This window comes from Phalacrocorax aristotelis, chromosome 4, assembly GCF_949628215.1.
Source record: "Phalacrocorax aristotelis chromosome 4, bGulAri2.1, whole genome shotgun sequence".
Taxonomy (NCBI): domain Eukaryota; kingdom Metazoa; phylum Chordata; class Aves; order Suliformes; family Phalacrocoracidae; genus Phalacrocorax; species Phalacrocorax aristotelis.
Window position 1 is genome coordinate 57,263,373 of NC_134279.1, and position 21,229 is coordinate 57,284,601.

Genomic DNA, 21,229 nt, shown 5'->3' on the forward strand with positions numbered 1-21,229 from the left:
CCTAAATAGGTCCTGACATACCCTTGTCTCAGCTAAGGCCTTTAAGTACTAACCAAAGCAGAACAGGACAAAACAAACCAAAAACTTGCTATGGTGTGCCGAAGTGCAACTTTTGTACAAGTTATTACCAGAATCTGATAAATGAAGGGGTGAGGTTTAGACCTCCTGGGTATTGTAATCCCTGAGGTATGGGTGCTTTGCTGAGCTATGCACCTACCCTTCCTGCTTGCTGATGGAGAAACACCAGGCGCCTTGTGTTGGAGGAGCTGTAGCATGGGTAAGCCGAGCAGGGAGCTGTTGAGGGTGAGCTAGTCGGGACCTGGAGGCTGTATGTGTGTGGAGTACTTCCATTCCATCATCCAGAGCCCTGAAATCCTCTAAACAAATGAGTGAGCCAGTTCAATAACTCAGGCTGCCACTGGGGAAGCAGAGCTGGGGTTTTGCCCCTGGGGAGTGGGAGCGTTTGCACGTGCTGCGTGCACAGCCTCTCCGTGCTTTGCCCAGTGCCCACAGGGTCTCTGCCCACCCGGCTCCTGGGTTCCCCACAGCAGCAAGGGGCACAGGCTGGGCCCTTCCCAGAACACCTCTTAGACAGAGATTTATCTCCCAAGTGGTCGGTGTTGTAGGGGGGAAAGATCGTTCCCTTAGCAGGTGTACAGCTGCAGGTCCACCGGGTTATTCTCCACAAGGCAGACAGTCACCATCCATGACATGCACAGTTTTCCCACTTAGCTGAGCCATAGCATTTGGTGGGGTCTTACTTGAGTGAAGGGGTGGAGGGCTCTAGATTGCATTGTAGGGACACCCATTCATAAGTTCAGAGTGTCCCCTTTTTTTGCTGATACCTCTTCATTTGCACCTGCAACAGTGAGCAAGCTGGCTAGTAAAACACCATTCCTAGGATGTCTGACACTGCACTAGTGCGTGGTTTAGCCCCAGTCAGAAGCTAAGCCCCATGCAGCCGCTCGCTCAAACCCCCCACCCCAGTGGGATGGGGAGAGAATTGGAAGAGCAAAAGAAAAAAAACTCGTGGGCTGAGATAAGAACAGTTTAATGGTTAAAACAGTAATAGTAATAATAATAGCAACAATAATTATATAATGAAAAGGAAAATAACAAAAGACACAGAGAGAGAGGGGAAAGACCTGGAGGGAGGGTGGATACCAAGCAAACAAGTGCTGCAACCGCTCACCACCTGCTGACTGACACCGCCGGTCCCTGAGCTGTGATCGCTGCTTCCCCTGGCCAACTGTCCCCAGTTGATATACTGGGCATGACATCATATGATATGGAATATCATATCATGCATGAGCTGCCTTGGCTGTGCCCCCTCCCCTCCCGGCTTCTTGTGCCCCTGGCAGAGCATGGGAGCCTGGAAAAGTCCTTGACTAGTGCAAGCACTACTTAGCAATGCTTAGCAACTATGTAGCAACTACTTAGCAACAACTAAAACATCAGTGTGTTATCAACATTTTTCTCATACTAAATCCAAAGCACACTATACCAGCTACAGTGAAGAAAATTAACTCTATCCCAGCCAAAAACATGAGAACTAGCAACTTAAATGCCTAATGCAATTGATTCTTCATCTTCAGTCATGACATTTCTGGCCCCTTGGGATTCAGAGCACTGAGTTTGCTTTTGAGAGTGGGCACCTCAAACACAGCCACAAATAAGGGTGCTTCCGTGTTTCTGAAGCTTTTCCTGACGGTTACAGCTCTTGCCAGGAATGAATGGTTTCTTCCTCAGAACCTTTCTTAAAAGACCACCCTGACCTCCAACTCCAGAAGAACTGCAGGAAGAGGGGTTATGGGAAGGAGGAAAAGCAGAACTTCTCCACCCTGCACCACGGTGAGGAAAGATCTAGCTCAAGATCCCATCATGTAGAGGAAGATCCTGCATGAGAAATGTCAGCTTACAAGAAACATGGAGCTGCACTGCAGCATGAGCCTTCTCTCTCCTCTCGTGAATAGTGCTTACTCTGACCACTGATGCTGCGGAGTAAGTCACGCAAATGGATGCATTCAAAGCACCAGCAGATACGCATTTGCTCCTGTAAAGATTAATTCTTTATTAGTTTATTCGGATTATTTTCCTGGTATGAAAACAATGTGTATCTTTGTCTTTGGTAGTATGTACATAAAACAGTATCATAGTCCACCAAAGAAACTTCATTTCCTTAGCAAGTCGTGATGTAGACCTTATAGTGTGCCTTAAAATTTAAGATGGGCTTTCCTGGAAAGCGGAGGAAGAAGGGCAGAGCTGTCTTAGAGGTGTTATTCCAGTGCCAACAACCTGGCGTGTTTAAAATGACCAGTTAGTCAAGCTCTGTCATGTCTGGACAGAAAAACTTATTTTAAGTGATCAGAGAAGGTGAAGATCATCATTTTGGCCTTAACCGAGAAGCTGGGAATCCTCATTTGGATGTAGATCTATCAGATCAGTACTGAAATGGCCAAACACTTGTAGTCTTCATCCAGTGAACTGCCTCAGCGATCTTCCTGCAAAGTGCCCAAGAAAGCATCCGGAGGTGTCAAATGTGACTGAAGCATAGATATTTACAGCGGTGTTCATACCTAAAAATGCAGTGACAAAGTCTGTATGCGTGGGCAAAGCCATTTGGGGGGTACAGAGCTGCTGCCCCAGCATCTAAAGTAATACTAATATGACAAATACCCAACAAATCAAGAAATACAATTAATCAGGTGAGAGGACTGGAACACTGCAAGGTGACGAGTGAGATGACTGAAATTGCTAAGGAACCTGGACTTTTGAATCTTGCTGAAAATTAAATACCAGTGACTACATTGCCTGCAGGGGAGAATGTATGGTATTCAGACCCACTCAAAAGTTATAAAGATGACTTTTTAAACCAGCTGCCCTAGGTTACAAAGGAAACCATGAAAAAGCCATGACCTGAATCCAGAGCCATTGAGACCCAACACAATGCCTTATTAATAAAGCTGTCTGGTCTAGGTATTGAAAAGATCCTCAGGTGCAGGAAAAGCTGGTGTTATACCTGCCAATCTTTCCAGACATCTTTTCTGATGCATCAGTGCAAGTCATCAGGTTGAGTTTCAGAAGTTTGCTCTTACTAAAACCCTGTTTTCAGTCTGGCAGTTGGAAGGCTAAGAAGCCCCATAGTTCAGCATCAATGAAAAAAAAGATGTAAAAATGAATGCTATATCCAGGAGTTGGTACCTGATTTGCCATATGATATTATCTTCTGGTTGCTTGCACTCTCAAATAATCTAGTTAGGAATAGCTATACTTTTAGCAATTTAATCCTGCTCTTTTAGTGCTTTATGGGCCTGATCTGCCAAGTCTGCCTTCAGGCAAAAGTCTAGTTAAAGTCGATAGAAGTTCTGTAAGACTAAAGACTGCGGGGTCTGAGACATTAGAATTACATGGTTGGTGAGCATCGTAATAAGGAAAAGGAATATCACAATAAGACTTTAATAAACTGTTTACACTGTTTTAGTCCGGTGGAGTAATTTCAATAGAACCCTCCTTTCCTAGAAAATACATACATTACATTAAATCAATTAAGAATCATAGATCAGTGATTATTCAGTAGTAATCACATAAAAACAACTTTTTGTCATTTCTTAGTGATTAGACATTGCACAGTGCTTGCTTTTCTAATTACAGTCAGTCCATAAAAGCTGAAATCCCAATTTCTACGATATATGCTAAATGGGCAGCATTTGTGTTTATTTTTTTCTTCATCACAGGAAATAACTGTAGTTGTCATTCTCATTTAGGATTGTTCAGGCTGTGGGTACATATACCGTTGCTGGTGTAGAATTCGCTTCAAAGTGGTACCTGCTTCAGCACAGAGCCAGATGTTTCCAGAATGTGTGCTGAGAGCATCCCTTGCTATTGCTGCCCAGCTGTACCCACAAAAAAGCATTTGTGAATCTTTCTGCTAGCACTTCAAAATGGCCCTGCCTTGTCATGACTTTCATTTTTATATCTTTGAGTATAAGTTAAAGTTACGAAAAAAACAGTAACTGCTGTTATTGTGTCTTTGTGGTAGATCTGATACTGAACTGAAGAGTAAATCAATGCTGTCATTTCTGTATAAAATTTCAGTTACATTTTAAGGCATTATCACAGTGAATGTGCCTAATGCATTCAATTTTACAACAAAACTAATCATTAATTTTATCTTTACTGATGTTAGTGTGTATTATAGCATTCTTCAGAACCGGTATTTGAAATGTCAGGTCACTTTTTGCCATAGTTTAGGAGAAACCACAATATTACAAGAACATCTCTTATACTAATCTAATCCCTTTTCAGTTGTTTCATTCATATTTTGTCCCCTTGCAACAAGGATAGGCAAAGAATGAGTAACTGTTCTGTCAACAGGGACCACAATGATTAAAATACAAACAGTAAATTTGACTTCAGGTCTGGAATCGGATTATAGGATTAAAATGAATGAAAAACTGCTCTGTAGTAGGATTGCAAAGTTCCAATCAATACCATCCTGTAATAATTTTAAAGGGAAAATGTGGGAAGTAAAGAAACAAGGCAAAGAAAGCACAACTTAAGGTTGTTAGTGATGCTTGAGTTTCTTGATTTCCTTTTGGTTTACTGGTAGGTCCCAGCTAGAAAGCTGCAACGTCACCGGGGTTCCGTGCTTTTGAGTTATATTACATCTGTCGTGCTGGGTTATTTTGAACTTGCATCATAAGGGTTAAAGACAGCTGGCCTCAGGTTAATGCAGCAAAAGGGAAGGAGGGACAGCAGACATGGAGGCTACACAGCACCTGCCACAGGCACCTGCTTGCAAAGCGGGGAGCAGTGCCTGGGCATTTCAGCCCTTTTGAGTTTGTAATGTGGGCAGAGGGCATTGCTTAACGTTTTGGATCAAAGCTGTGTTGGAGAAATCTGCCCTGGTACATCTGGGTGCATCTACAAGGGCGTGGTACGACTCGTTAGCACAGGAGGCTGATTGCAAGGATGCTTTAAGTGGTCTTAGGGCCACCCCAAACCTTGACGTGCCAGCAGGCTCTCTCTGCTTGGCCCTGGGCAGCCTCATAGCTTAGCAGAGTGCCTGTGCCTATTCCATCCGCCTCAGGTCCCTGTTCTTACATTTGAGTCCTCAGGAGATCGCATCCTTGGGTTTTGTGCCGGGAGGTCTCCTCAGGCTGCATTCGAGACTGAAAGCATTTGTATGCTGCTTCAGCCCTGCCCTCTTTGCAGAGATATGGAGGATGGTAAAAATGCAAATTAGTGTTGTTTCAAATATATTTCAGACCAGCTGTACTAACCTCAGTATGTAGTAGATTTTCCACCAGAAGGTGTATCTTCTGGGTCATGGAGAAGTACCGTGAGAAGTGCCACCTCTTAAAGGACTGAATTGTAAATGTTTCTGTTCTTTACCTATTATGAGCGTGATGAGGCTACGTCTTCATTTCTAGTGATGAAGTTAAGATAGATGAAGTTCTGGGGTGCTTAGTCTCATGCATCTGTAGCAGGTTGCCTTTTCGAAAGTAAATGCGTTTGTCACTTTCTAAAAGTCAAGCCTGCCTGAGAAGAGCTCTTCAAAATTGGCAGCGCTTAAATCTACCACTTCTTTTTTTTTTTTTTTTTTTTTTAATTTCATGCAAAATGTTAGTTAAATCTTTTTGGGCATCTAGAGGAGTTCAGCTATGATAAGCTAAAAATTTTTTTAAAGGCATTATTTTTATTGGGGAACCTAACAGGTCATACCATAAATCAGAGCCAAGTGTCTTGGACACCTCCATCTGGCTCCAAGAACTGTTACAGCAGCTTGATTCTGCATACATAGACACTCAGAAATGAACCATCCTACTATGGAGGTTTAGGTTGTAGCTGCTCTTGCTCCCTGAGACGCGACACCTCCCGTCATTAGAGCAAGGCTGACTAGGTGCAGCGTGGCATCCTTCTCCCAATTCCAGAGCCGAGCTGCTGCCTCCAGAAACTGCTGCACAGCCCCACATAGAATTTTCTGATGATGTCCTGAGCAGCATGAAGAGCTCTGCACTGCTCTCCACTGTGTGATATTGGCCTACTTGCAAACTCACAGGAGGCCAGCAGGGCGGACAAAAATTGCTCCTCTGACTGGAGCTTCACGTTGTATGTTTGATGCCTTTCCTTGGTGTAAGAGGGTTTTGTGCTTATCACTCTTGAGTTGTTCTTGGACATTCTTGGAACCTAAAGCAAAAGGAACAGAAGCAAAGTCCATAAAATTGGGGGTGGGTCATGTGAAATGTCCCATGCCCAATGTCAAGCAAGTGCAGTAAAGATGAAAGGGAGAAAAATACAATGCTTGGAAGCCTTGTTGGAGAGGAGCAGGGCATAAGAAGGTGTAGTGCAAAGTCCTGCAAAAACATACAGGCAATGCCCACCAGCAACTTGTAATAGGCTCCCAGATGAATACTTACTTGAACTTTTACTTGTAGCAGATACGATGGAATCTGTATTTTCTTCCCCATTTTCCTGTCTTAATCCCTCTGAAAGAAGATGGCAGTAAGCAGTGACTATCGTCACAATGCATTTCTGATTAACAACAAGGGCACAAGGGCACTCTCAAAATAGAAGCAAAGTCGGGGTTGTTTTAGATCACAGTGTTGCAGAAGTATTAAAGCAGAAGCCATAATTTTAATGTGTTCAGAAATAAAATGCATGCTACTGTGAACGGTTGTGTACATTCATCTAGCTGCTACTGACTGGCATAACCTTTTACATTAGGTTTCTGTGATTCATCTTTTCTTTTGTTTCAGAGAGCCGAATGATTCTGGATGCCTTTGCCCAACAATGCAGCCGGGTTCTAAGTCTCTTAAATTGTGGTGGAAAACTACTGGACAACAATCACTCTCAGTCCATGATATCCTGTATAAAGCAGGAAAACCCAAATTATAGTGAAAGACAAGAGCAATGTCAGCTTGGGAAAATGGTCCATAGTCAGACATCAGATATTTTAGACATAGAGATGCAGTATATGCAAAAGAAACAACAAACCTCAGCCTTTCTGAGAGTTTTTACTGATTCCCTTCAGAACTATTTGCTTTCTGGGAGCTTCCCTTCTCAGAATACCTCATCAGTAAATGATTTTAGCCATTTGGCAGATGTGGATCCACTTTCAACCTCTCCAGTACACACTTTAGGTGGATGGACATCTCCAGCAACATCTGAATCTCATGGTCATCCATCGTCTTCTACACTTCCAGAGGAGGAAGAGGAGGAAGAGGAAGAAGGTTACTGCCCTCGATGTCAAGAGCTAGAGCAGGAGGTAATTTCATTGCAACAAGAAAATGAGGAACTTCGTAGAAAATTGGAGAGCATTCCAGGTAAATAATCCCCTGCCGTATAATACTGTCAGTCAGTGATAAAGCCAGTTTGAGTAGTAGTTTGTTTTAAGTTCTAGTTGTCTTTTAAGGTCGTAGTCATAGTAATCAAACCCTGGAATTTGTCTCCACCCAAAATTCCTATAGCTGTGCCCACTGGAAAATGGTCTGCTGATACTCATCTGTATGAATTGTGAGCCCTAGACTGATGAGCTGTGTCCAGCATGGGATGTACTTGTAATCCCAAATTCCAAGCATCAGGTGATTTGTCATGGTAATTTCAAACATACACTTTTATACCTCATTATCTGTATTGTTCTTTAAGTGATGTTGCAGCTTATAAACCTAGTTCCCTTTGGGGCTCCTTTTAGTTACTTAAGAAACTATTCAAACTTACATCCATACTTTTAACCAAAATAGATTTGGCTTTTACCTTGAACAGTATCTTTTAAATTTCTGTTAGCTCATTGAGAAGCATAAATACATCTCCTCCTGTTCATCTTCAAATAATACCTGAAAAAAAGCTTGGCAACAAGTTCTCCAGTTCAGCAATACCTAGCTGCCACTGGGGGAGATAAAGCAGACAGAAAAAAACCATCTAATAGAAACCCACTCTGTGAAAAACTTCTCTTGCCCCTTTAAACTTAGGACTTTTCACTGTTAAGGTGCACTGAGATACTTGGAAGAGTGGTAACAGATGAGAACAAGATATCTTGGACCCATATCCTCTAAACTTTAAGCACAGGCAGAAGTGCACCTGAAAAAATAATACTAAAAGCAAACTGGAATTTAGCAGGGAAAATAAGAATACACTTCTGACACATCTATAAATGCTAGGGAGCTGTACGTTTGCTAGCTCAAGTTTGAGGTGCTTAGGGTAGATGCGTGCCAAGTTCACTGAACTAACACCTAGATGTCATAAAAGCCATTTAGCATGGGCTGCAAGAGAGAAAATACTCCAGAGCAGCTAACTATGCAGAAAGGAAGAAGGCAGCAACCAACCACTGTCAAAATATAGATGAGCAGCTGCAAAATCTGAGCAAAAAGCAAGCAGTTGTCTTCATGATTCTTCTCCCCAGCTATCAGTGATGTGTTATTAATTATTTGTATTACATTGTGTTTTCCTATCGTGCATTGGTCCCTAGGTGGTACCAGCAAATCCCATAACCAACGTTGTTCAGTGCAGAGAAAACCCAAAGTTTAGAATACTTCCTCCACCCCTCCCAAAATCTGGGGTCACCATAGCTCGTATGCTCTCACTGGGTTCAGTAGTGGTTCGTACATCACTTGGGAACACTGTGTGACAAAGGGAAGCATGCGGACTTCAACTCCTTTGTTGAGTCCCAGCTTCAGGTGTATAGACCAAAAATGATCATTAGGGTCTATAATCTGACCTACAGCTTTCATTCAATCACCTATGTTGAACCCAGTAATCTTTTTGACTTTGACTAAAGCATAATTTACATTTGATTCAAGTGATATCTCAGAAGGACTCCAGTCCTGAGTTGGAGACTCTGGTGAGCTGTGGCTCTTACCCTGACACTTGACTCCAGTGGTTAATTACACTGGTGAAAATGTGTGCCTTATTCCATGTCTGACTCTCTGAAACCAGTTTCTAGCCATTGACTTTTACGCTTTGCTCCACTAAATGAAATGCTGTATAGGACTGGGTGCTTCTTCCAGATGAAGGTACTTACAGATTGAAAGCTGACTTAATTTCCATCTTAGACAAACTAAGCAAACAGAGCTGTTTAAAACTCCCTAAACGAGTTGAATCCTTCTTTGCATTTCTTTTCACCTCTCCTCTCATTTCTTTAAAATTTGGACACTGGAAATACATGCAGTATACTCCTATCTGCCTGAGTGAAGGTGAATAGTCCCTTTGTTCCCACCCGCGGTTGCCCTGGTCATTTGGCCATCAGTCGTGCAGCCGAGCTTTTCATTCTGTGCACATTTCTTCCTAGACATACATACTTTGTATTTGGCTGCGTTCATGTACCAAGTGTTCCAGATTGCTTTGGCTGCCCTGTTTTCCCACTGTTTTGTGGTTCACCAATTTCTGTATCACCCAGATTTTTTTTAAATTGTTTTTAAATCGATTTCATGATTCTGGTTAGAAATTTTGAACAGTATCGAGGCTGCTCTCAGTCTCTGTCGAGCCCTACTAGAAACACCTCTATTTATGATGATTCCCCCAATGACAAATGCTTGACATGTCAGTAGCCAGTTCTTAATCCATGTATGCTATAGTCTACTGATGTTGTGTATTGCTGCTCTTGCAGTCGAATAACTCACAGTAGTAAGTTAAATGCCCTTCAGGGGTCTAGGTATATTACATCTGTTCAACCCAACTTTTTCAAGTGAACCTATAATCTCATCAAAGAACAACAATCACAAGATCTACTTTCTGTAAGACCGTTTTGACTGGCATTAATTATATTCATATTCTTTAGTTCTTAGTCAATTGAATCCCATTGCGATTGCTTGTATTTTGCTAGGATTATGCTGGGCTGAGCAGCCAGTATTTACCTGGGTCATCACAGTTACCCTTCAACAACCTTTAAGAGAGAGATAAACATACATAACATAGTCATTTTTCACCCCCCAGGAGTAATGAAACACCTTGTTAACAGCGTATCAAAGGAAGCAGACAGACATAAAATAAATGTGCAAGGACATATGACTTCATCAGCCAACAAAAAATCATCATCAAATGCATCTGCTGCAGTCTGGGTGACATGCACAGATAGGTCTGAAGTGACCCAAGTGCGTGGGGAAGTGTTAAGAGGCACTCTAATTTTGCTAAGTGGTAGGACAGAGGTCTGAGCTCCCCTGGCAGTCCCACAGCCACCACTGAGCAAGGTTAATCAAAAATCAACTAAAGGCGATGTCTAATTATTTTTGCCTCCAGCACTGATTTTGCTCCAGTGAGCTTCTGCTACCAAAGAAGCCAGCAGAAATTTTTCTGTGGCTTGAAGCACCCAACTCTCTGTGTAAACAGGTGCAACGCTCATTTTCTGAGCTTTCTTTTTTTTACTATCAAGGTGTTGCGTGCCTTGGGAGGGAGCCAGGAAGCCCTCTGCAGAGGGTTTCAGTGTTGTTTGTCACCATCTATCACATCAGAGTCACCTCGGAGCACAAACTTTCTTCCTTGCTCATTCATACATCTCATGCTGGGCATCCGATGGGCCAGGCAACGCAATTAGTGCAGGGGAAAAGCAACTGTGGAGGCAGCTAGATGAGCATGGAGGCTGCCATACTGTCCCATCAAGCCGCTGAAAGACCAGGGGTTTTTTGACATAGTGGTTTTCCCTCTCATCCTTGAGGGAGCTGGGCTGGAGCTGCTTGGTGATGCTCACACTAGCAACCCTGTCAACAGAAGATAAAAGCACCAACCCCTCCCTTCTGCTCTATAACCATCTATGAATCATTTTATCCTTTTCCTGAAATACTTTGCATTTCTTTTTTTCACTTTCCATATGCAAAAGCCCTTTTAAAATCCATGAGAGTTTGCAGTCTAAAAATAGTTGCCGCTGTACGTCTCTGCCTCTAGCTCTGCAAAGCACCATTTGCATGGCTCACAAAGAGACTACCGGGAAGAAGAGTGTTTTCTCAGCAGATGTAAAGGCAACAACTTTTTTTTTAACAAATATTACATAAAACATATCCTACTGTAGGTTTTGGACACAGAAAATAAGACTTTTCTGTTTTCAGGACTCTGCCATGTTGCTGTAGAAGCCCTCGAGTCCTGTAGGATCTTTTAGTCCATAGCCTAGGTTCACTCTTTGGCAGATCACCACTGGAGAAAAATAGTTACATGGGTGAAACATTGCATATGTTTTGGTTGTTGGGGTTTTTTTTTAATCAAAAAATACACATTTGATTTGGCTGAAACAATACTTAAATTTGTGTGAAATCCTAATTGTTTCAGGTGTGGAATAAATGAAGAAAAAATCCTGTTTCAGTGCTTTGGTTTTGGAGCTATGTGACATCTTGCAATTTGTGCAGTTTTTGCCAATAATTATTTTTTTTAGGCAAAAACATTAACTGAACATTTTCAGTTTCAGTTCAACTGAAAAAAAGAGAAACATTTTCATTCAGTGTGTTATTTGTCTTGTTTTGAAAAATACTTAAAGGTTAGGTAATTCCTGGAAGGAGTTTGGCAAACTCAAAACTTAAGGTGTTGAGACCGTCAAGAACAGAGCAAAGTAATCCATCTATGTGAGGAGAAAAATGTCTCCTAATCTCTTTCCTCTGTATAAAAATTACTAGGGCTCTGATACATTCCCAATAGTAAAATTAAAGATTTATTTGTGAGACTGCACGTAAGACCTGGATTTAGACCGCCCAATATATAAGGATATTAAACAGTTTTCCTTCGCTATTGTCAGCAGGATTTTCGCACAACTTTCAGCCTAAAAGGGAGAAGATATTTCCAGGTGGTTAAAGCAAAGGCCAGGAGTCATAAGTGAGGGTTTGCCTCCTGGTGCTCCCGGCTTTGCTGCATGGTTTCGGGCAAACCAGCCTGAAAGTCGTGAAAAGGTGTAAATAAGTGAGAAGAAGCAGTGTGTGACAAAAACAGTAATTCTTATCTTGTTGGCCCAGCAGCACAAAATACTCCAGCAAACCGCATGAGAATGGGGGTAAAAAAAAAACCCTCAAATACAGAGAGGTGATCAGCTACAGAGGCAACGTTCATGGTGTCTGGAAGTAGCCAAAGCAAAGCGGGATGTGCAGGTCGAGTTAATATCAGTGTAATTGAAAAAGTCAGGCAAGTTTTCCAGGAGGTTTTGTGTGCCCAAGGCTTGACTCTTTTTCCTGGCTATATCGTATGATCTAATAAAAGATATTACTTTTCCCTACAAATCCTGTCTCCTTTATACTTTCAGAGCATCGCATTTCCAAAGAGCCTACCACAGCCGGAGCGTAGATAAAGCAGCCATCAAGGGTTGTGACGAACACTTTTTCATGTCCTCTTTTTTTTGTCCTTTTTCTTGATGTTCACATTTAACCACTTCTTTGGTTTCCCTTGATGTTCTGGATGTTTTGGTCTCATCTCTGGCCTCGTTCTGCTGTTCAGCTTCAAAGCGTGAAGTTGCTTCAGGAAGAGAGAGCCTCAAGCGCAGTTGCCCAGTATTTGGCATGAGAACCCCTTTGAATTTGCACCAAGGCTTTGCTGGCAGCTTGGGGGTGCTGGCTTAGTTTGCTAAACCAGCCTGAGTAGAAAAACTTGCTGAAACACGTAACTGCAGCAGACCAGGGCATCATTAATTGGTTTTTTCCACCCTTCTGGGCAAAAACCCTTGAGAATTTGGCGGGGCAGGTTTCTTTGCCTACTTTGGGGAGCAGGAGCTGGTGGGAGTTTTGTGGAGGGCTGCGGTTCAGGCTGGCAAAGCTGAACTCCCAGGTCTCAACCTGGGTTTGCATTTTGCAGGTCAGCACTTGGCATTTTAGTGACACAAACTGCTGTCCCTGCTCACCAGGGGCTCCTGGGTTTCCCTGTTAATTGTCAGCAGTGTAAATGTGTAGAGGGGCTTATGCAGGAGGTCCCTGTCCTGAAGACTTGATGGCTGAAAGGGAGGATAAGAAGAGGTACCTTCTATTAAGTAGAAGGAAACTGAGAGAGCACATACAGAAATAAAAGCCACAGGAGAATGTGGCAGCATCCTTAAATGAGAGATGCACAGCTGCCTTGTTTTGTCTCTTCTCTTCAGTTGTTTAGACAGAGGTGTCCATCCCAGGGGTATATGAGAGGGGCATATTCTTCTTTCTGGAGGAAATATTTTTGCAGAAGTAAAAAGAACTACAATGGCTTTTCAGATGTAGATTCACAGAAGTAAAATGGTTTTCCACTCCACCTGGAAAACACAACTGAGGGATATAAAAGTAATGGGATATTTGCTATCACTTTTTTCTCCCTTCCCTGCTTTTGGCAGGCACAAGAGGTCAATTTAGGCAATCTTTAACACCCTTCTGTGTGTAATGTCAATTCTGCTTTCTGCTGGCTGCTCTCATTAAAAATGAGTGCCAGTTTTGTTTTACCATCTAATTACAAACATCCAGATTTTTAGGGTCTTGAGCGCTGAAATCAGTTCTTCTTTACTAACCCCCATCTCTCCTAGCCCTCGCTCTTTTTCCAGCTCACTGCACCCCAACAACTTGCCTTCACAGCCCGTCCATGCCTTTTTCACTGGCTTTCAGCTGACTATTGAAATAAATGAGCATATGAGCTAAAATGATCCAATCTGTGTTATACGGCACACTTGTCCAAATCTCAGGCAGAAAAGGCATCTCCGTTAATGTTATAAGAAATTCACACTGCCATCTAGTTCGTCAGCAGGTTCCCTATCATTTGTTACATCTTTTTGACAGTCGAGCATCAATTTAGAAATGCCCTGCAATGAACTCGGAGTGAAGCATCGCTCAAGGTCAAGCGAAGGAGGATACGTTGCAATGCTGAGCCAGTCTTGACTAACAGCTGCTGGTCTGAGCAGGGTGGATGTAGATGTACACCCTTCCCAATTCTTGCTGGCGAGTCAGAAGTAAATGGTCTCAAGTGCTAAGGATTTAGTCTTCTGCTGTGCAAAGCACCAGGGGGAGTACTAGCCGGTGTTGGCTACAGAGCACAAAATCTCATTAATAAACAGAATAACCAGATTTCTTACTGTCTGCTTATGGGGGCTGAGGCCACCGCAGCAGACACAGCCAAGCCAGGGGTGAACCATCCCTTCTCACTAGGGCTGTCTGATGCTGCGAGAGAGGTTGGAGATCTACCTTATTTACATTGGAGATATGCCTTATTTACAGCAAGCCCAAGTGTCTTTTCATAGCACTGTGCTTTGGCAGTATAAACAGTGTGTTACGCTGGAGGCCGCATTTTGGGGAGGATAAATGAGAGCCTTCTTTTCGACAGATATCAATACAAGTGATTGCAGCCCAGTAACATTTAAAATGAGCAAAAAAACCAGCCCAGACCAATAATAGAGATATTCTTGGCACTTCATAATAAGTTGGAAACAATTATTAGAGCCAAAGGCTAAAAAAAAGAAAAAAAGAGTGGATGATAATTGTGAAACATTAAAAGCGTGTTGTTGAAGGCCCCGAAGGTCTATCTAGGAGGAAAAGTTTCATGCTGGTTACAACAACAACCAGCTTAGAGGGCAAGTAAAGGAACAATTAGAAACATAACAAATGGAGTAGGGGGGAAGTTGATGGTGATGAGTAAAAAGCAGAGGTTAAGATCAGTGGAAAATTAAAATTAAACCTGGAGCACTCTGTTGAGGAGGTGTTCTTCCCCTGGCAATTCAAAGGAAAATATGGTGTCCTAATTAACAGTATCAGATCATTATCAGATGGAAATAGCAGGTTTTATCAATAATGTGGAACTGCTCATTGAGTATTTCTGTTCTGGTACTTGTGAAGAGTAAAATGATGCAGTCACGCTGATATGATGATGATGGTAAGCAGGTAGAGATATTCTCCATTTCCACCGTAACTCAGTGTTAGCACACTTTCAGTGGCGGCTTTAGGTGAGACTGCAACATCAGCCATCTGCCACAACTCCCCTCCAATGTCAGGACAACCGAAGGTCTTGTTAGTCAGCACCAGAATTGCCGGCCTTTTTAGAAATGGTAGAGAGAGATGCTGATTCCAGCCCAGGTAGTAAGACAGAGTGTTTTAAGAGTGGAGTCAGGAGTCCCTGTTTCAGAGACTGGCATTGCCAGGAGAGCCACAGCACAGGCCACCAGGAGCAGTAACTGCTGGGGCACAGGAGCTTTTCACCCCTAAGTGCACATCAACTTAGTACCAAAACCTTTAGGCAGCTGCTACCAAAGCGTGATGCTTCCAAAATCTGATTTGGACAACTCACTTCAGGAGCTAGAACAAAAATGAAAGTGGACAAAGAGGACCCTGACTATGATTTTCTTTATACTTTGGAATATTTGGGATCCTCCAGAAGACTGAAAGATGCAAATACTGTATGATTATTTTTTTTTTTTAAAGGACACATGAGGTGTCCTGGATGATTGTAGGCTCATTGGCCCAGACAAACTAATTGCACAGCAGATGCCGGCTTCAATTAATAGAGCTGTAAAAGAGAATAATGGAGCTAGTACCAATATCTTGCCAAATTATGGTTTTGATGAGATGAAAAGTTTGATTGATGAGGGTATTGCAGATATTCAGGGTGTTACATAAAATTATATTACAAAGAGTGATGTAAAGAACACAAATATATTTGTATTCAGAAAATTGCCATGATGCAGATGAATTTCTGGAGAGCTTCTCTGTGAAACTGTTCACAGCCCATGTTTTTAATACTTTCATCAGTGAAAGAAAGCATACAATCATTGCTGTCAGCTTGCAAGCGGAGCAAAGGTAGCAGTGAGTGAGGAAGATGAAAGGTGACAGACGTGGCTGAACACGGTGCAGCATTACCATGTGTTGAGGCACAAAGAACATGGCTCTATTTGGTTTCAGCCCCTGGGAAGTGGACACTGAGAAAGGCTTTTGGAGGAGATGGTGACTTCCTGGCTGAGTATTGACGCACAGCATGGCCAAAAGGGCTGGTGTGGTCTTTGGCTGTACAGACATGTAGGTAGGTGTAGGGACTGCGCTTTTAGCGCGAGACCAGCATCTTGAGAAAGTCAGTGTTAAGCTTAGCAAAGAGAAGACTTCACCACTAACTGTAAGTACATAACAGATGACAGGCATTTTCCATTTCTTTTCCAAAGGTTTTATAAAACCGAACAGAAAGAAAACATAATGCAGACTTGAAATGAGGTGTATGTTTCTGAGGGTGAAATAGCACATGCTGTAACGAGCCAAGGATAGAAACTGCATCGCTGGAGATGACAACTTGAGTTGTACTGTGTTTTACCTGCTGATACTGTCTGGTGCAAAGAGCATTTAGTCTGGGGAGTTGCTGCATTGTGTGGCAGCTCAGACTGAGGGAACACACCCTGGCTTTTGTCATTGGCACAGTTGGTGGCCACCGCGCCGTTCAACTATTTATTACAAATTAGGATGCTCCGCAGAGAAAGCTGTGACAAGCTATGCCAAAGCAGCACTTGTTACAGCGTACAGATGCCTAGAATAACAACGAAGTCTTAAAACCTGGATCGATAAACTACAAAAACCTGCCACCTCTTACACATGTTCTGCTTAGCATCTTAGCAAGACCAGCCTTCCCCAGCATGCCAAGTTCCCTGTAGCACCTCCTTCTTGCCCTTTAGCTCCCGCAAAGATCTCGCTCTTCTTTTCACTCGCTGCAGGCCAGGTTACTTTGCCACTTCCAGTGTCTTTTCTGAGTCACTGGCACTTTCAGAAAGTAAAGGCTGTGGAAACTTCTTACTAATGGGCAGGAAAATTACTGCCTCCCCACAGGCTTTCTACTAAATCATAACAAGCAAGTGTTATTTTGACATTAGCATCTTTCCCATTGGTTACAGTAGGCACAGATCCCTGTTGGTGATGTCGGTGATAGTGGATATGCGCATAAGCATGCAGAGACTCAGCTCTCAGGGTTATGATCTTGTTAACTCTCTAGAGATCACATCAAAGTCAAAGAAATATAAAATAAATAAGCTAGTAGGTTTAAATGATTTTTTTTTACTCACAATTGGGAGCCGCAGGCTCTTAAAAAGTTACATTTGCTGCAGGGTTTGAAGGAAACCTGTCCTCTTATCTCTCAGCAAAGAGAATATTTGCAGAGCCATAAGAGGGACACAGAAGCAAAACCAAGCTTTGACTCTCAGCCTCATGCTGCCCTCGTTGTGGCTTCCTTTAGGCTTCAGTTAATGTGGCAGCCCAAGAACCCTGGCTTTGCAAGTAGCATCTGGTGTTTGAAAGGCGCAGGTTATTTGTACCAACAGCAAACTGAGTGATGTACGATGGCTTTACAAGTCAAAGTGCTCAGAGTCCTTCAGTCACTAGAATGATAACAAAATCATACAATTTTGTGCTCGAAACATTAATGGTTTTATGAAGATAGAAGTATTTGTAAGCTTCAGCCAGCTTTTAGTACCTTCGTATTTCTCACTGGTAATGAGAAAGCATTTTATCAGCAGAATACAGTTAAAGTAGAGCTGTACTTCATCTGCTGGGGACACAACAGGTTAAACAGTTCCCTGTTGTCTTCTCGCGTGTGCCCCATCCCTTTGGAAGAACATGGGTAAATGCATCTTTGGATGGCCTATGGTGAAAGTACTTACTGTGGATAAAATGCCATCCTGCTGTGAGATCAGCTCCTAGAAATTAGAAATTTTTGATGCATTATACTCTGCTTTCCTTCATGCCCCGTGTTGTTCCACGTAATTACAGGTAATAGAGCCAAGTATGGCTCAGAGCCATCAGGTCATCACCAGGGACTTTTGCTAATAGAGATAACCAGAAAGCAAGTGCAAACCTCACAGTCTGTTTTGAGGACGTCTTCATGGGGACCAAAAAAGTTTAAAGCTCCCAGGTACCGCTGATGCTTCAGCAACACAGAGGTGTGTCCTCCGTGAGCTCACTAAACAAAAAGCAACATATTTAGCTAGGGCAAGAAAGGTATATGTTGCAAGTAGCTCTGATTTCCCAAGTATCACTCAACTCTCCCCCAAGTCCAAGTACCAGGCATCTTTTCTCTCAGGCAGTAGTACAGTCACCCATCGTAGTACAGTCACCCATGATAGCACAATCACCCATCATAGCCCCTTCCGTCCTTGCGGTCACCTCGCAGAAGATCTGGGATCTCACGGGAGATGCTGGTGGCCTCTGGTAACTTCCAGCGAGTGGGAGGTTTGCTGACCTTGTCACAGGGTTTCTGACGCTGCCTGGGGCAGCGAGCCATCATGGTCCTTGTGCCTCTTTCTTCAACACCTACTTCATGACAGAGTAGCCTGTGTGTCCATAGGTGTTCCTAGTTTAATCTTAGTTTTCGACATACCAGACAGCAAACACAAACAGAGTACATGGAAAGGATCTCAAAAGACAGTCCCATCCTACAGCCCATCCACATGGGGAAAAAAAAATCTTTTCTTCTTCCCCCATATGCTTTCCTGTGTATAAAAACAAGGGCGGGGGGAAGCCAAATCCTTTTTTGCTACACCTTCCTACGAATATCCAATGTACTAAAACATTACCTGTGGTTAGTACATTTTACTCCTTTATGCCACACAAGAACATGTATTGAATTTTTTGATTGCTGCTGTATGCTAAATACACAGCTGTCATTACAGGAAGGCCACAGAACATGTTGGTGGGACTATGAAGCTTGACCTTCTGACTTTTTTGGAATTGAAACATTTTCTAAAACTGCCCCATGACACTTAAAAGTGCTTTTTTTCCCTACAAAAAAAACAAGCATCCAGGCTCTCCTGCTGATATGGCAGTGGCACTGTGTAGCAGCTACACTACTGAGACACTGCCCTGGTCTCGCAATAGGCAGTGAAGTCACTGGAGAAATAAAACAGGTACAAGTCACTTGAAATGCTAACTTTTGCCTAATGCATAACCTCCTAATCTCCCATGGCAAAGTGTGATGTATCAAATGAAACAGGAGTAAATACACTGATTGGTCATCTTTTGGGAGAAGTCAGCGTGGGGTGAAACAACAAAGGAGTTTATTATTCATATCGGGCACTTTGCATGACTTCTGTATGCAGACTGCTGGATGTAACGCTGCTTAGCCCTAAGTAAAGAGTGTTTTCCACAAAGTAAAGGTGTTTTGCACCCTGTCTGCCTAGACAGGGGCGTAGTTGCTGTGCTGTGTGAATGCCCAGGAAACGGTGCAAAATACCTGTAAATCCTACCTTGAGACATTATCAGTGATTTCAGTGCTTGCTATCAGATTGCCAGCTTAAGACAAAGCCCAAAACACCACATTTTTCCAGGTGCAAAGGCTGAATGCCAAGAAATAATTTAAAAAAAAAAAAAAGGAGGAACACTGAAATATTTTTTTCTGAATTTTTAGCTGAAGCTAAGATTATCTCTGAATATTTTACAAACACAACCCATATGAAATGTGAGAGTGATACGGTACCTTAAAAACGACGGTTATTTAGTCTTGCACAAGTCAGTCGTAATGTTGGGTTAACTGTTTAATTCTCCTACAGTGTTTCAGGCTCAGGAGGAAAGCTGGGGATCTCAAAAATGCACCAGAGTTAATCAGGGATGTGGCAGCATCTGCTTAAGAGAGACCCATAATTGAATCATCCCTAATTAACCTATCACCTCAGCAGAAGGGAATAGGATGTTGGTACCACTACTGAAATGGCTGAGAGTGATGGGGATGGAAAGGGGGAAGGCTGAGGCAAAGAGAAATAAAGCAATTTGCCTAACACCCAGTTTTATAACAAATTTGGGAGGAGGGAGGGAAAAGAAATTAAAATATATGAATCATTAAATCTGTTCAGTATAGTTAATCAGACTGTAGTTTCAAAAACATTTGAGTATATTTACATGTTAATCAGTGCATGATTTAGGTCCAAGAAAAGTTTCTTCCTCTGTATGGCTTAGGCTGGTTACAGTATTTACAGACTTTTTTCTTATTGTCATTACTGCTGACCTAATTTGTATTTGTAATGATTATAATTTCAAACTAGGAAAAAAGCCCTTTGAAAACTAGAGGGCGGAAAATAAAAGCAATGTCAGAGATCTCAGCATAGGAAATACAACATCCGTCGTATATTTATTGAATGAAATGACTGCACAAATCAAAATGAGGAGTATTTCCTATTTGAAATAAATCTCACAGACGTACAAAACAGATCCTGAAGAACATTGCTTGATTTAATATTGTTGTTCTATTTTGTGCTAGATAGCTAATATACAGTAATTGCAATTTGTTTCATGCAGTGCCCTGCCAGACTGTTTTAGATTATTTGAAGACTGTACTTCAGCATCACAACCAGCTTATGGTACCACAGCCAACAGACCATCCGACTGAGGTAGTATACACTGAAGACAAGCTACATCTCTTTATGGTTGACAATTAATTGGAAACATGTAGGCAAATAAATCAGTAGGTGCTTGAAGAATATATTTAGTAGTAAAAATATGTAAAATCTAATTATTGAACTGTCATTCTTAGGTACAATAATCCCCCAAATGGAAGAAGCTTATCACTAGTATAATCTAGGATGACTTTACTGAGTAGCATGTAACTCCCTCCATCGGCACCAGAGGCACTTACCTTGCTTTGGGTAATTTTTCTCTCGCCTTTCCTCAGAAGCATCACTTTTGTGGGTAGAATTTAGGCTAGGGCTATCCTGGTGAAAACTGCAGCTGGGTGATTGACAGTGGCTGCGTGCAGCGACTGCTGGTGCACAGAGGCTGTAGCCCATGTGTGGTGGGTACCGACATGTCATGTATGGACACAAGCACACATGTGTATACAGTTAGTATAGCTCTAATGCAGCCCTGAGATGGTTAACACTAAAATATACATTTCCTTCATTTTGCAGACAGACCCAAATATATACTTCTGCAAATCTTTGGAGTGCTCTTGCTTTTCGGAAAGCATCCCAAACAAAATGTTGAGTGTTGACAATTTCATACTTGATACGGAGTTTGGGGATTTTTGTAATTATGATCAGTCTAAAAGTGTTGCAGTAAAAAGCAGGAAATTTAAGTCCTCCCCTTTTCTAGAAGGAAGATGTATAGATTTATCTATCAGCTCTAGCGTAACTCACGTTAATTTTGCTCCAGTGTGTTTCTATTCAGGCTTGTAAAAATGCCTCAGGTGGAGTGGGTTTGTTGAGGCTTTTCTAGTTCAGAATGACTGTATGCATGTTTTCATATATGTAGTATATACGTGTCAGTACCCATTATTCATGCAAGCAATCAAAAGAGCAAAGGCTTAGGTCCAGTCTGACCTCCCTTTGCACATAAATTATAAGTAGTGCAAGCCTCACCTAGTCCAA

The 21,229-nt window shown here is 42.3% G+C and overlaps 1 protein-coding gene across 2 annotated transcripts in view; it reads left to right on the forward strand.

Moving 5' to 3' along the window:
- BEND4 (BEN domain containing 4) overlaps positions 1-21,229 on the forward strand; it is a 35,473-nt gene that overhangs the window by 2,566 nt on the left and 11,678 nt on the right. For both annotated transcript variants that reach the window (XM_075091591.1, XM_075091590.1), the window contains exons 2-3: positions 6,759-7,325; positions 20,163-20,254. In XM_075091591.1, the coding sequence (XP_074947692.1) occupies positions 6,759-7,325; positions 20,163-20,254 (659 nt within the window). The remainder of the gene's footprint in view (positions 1-6,758; positions 7,326-20,162; positions 20,255-21,229) is intronic.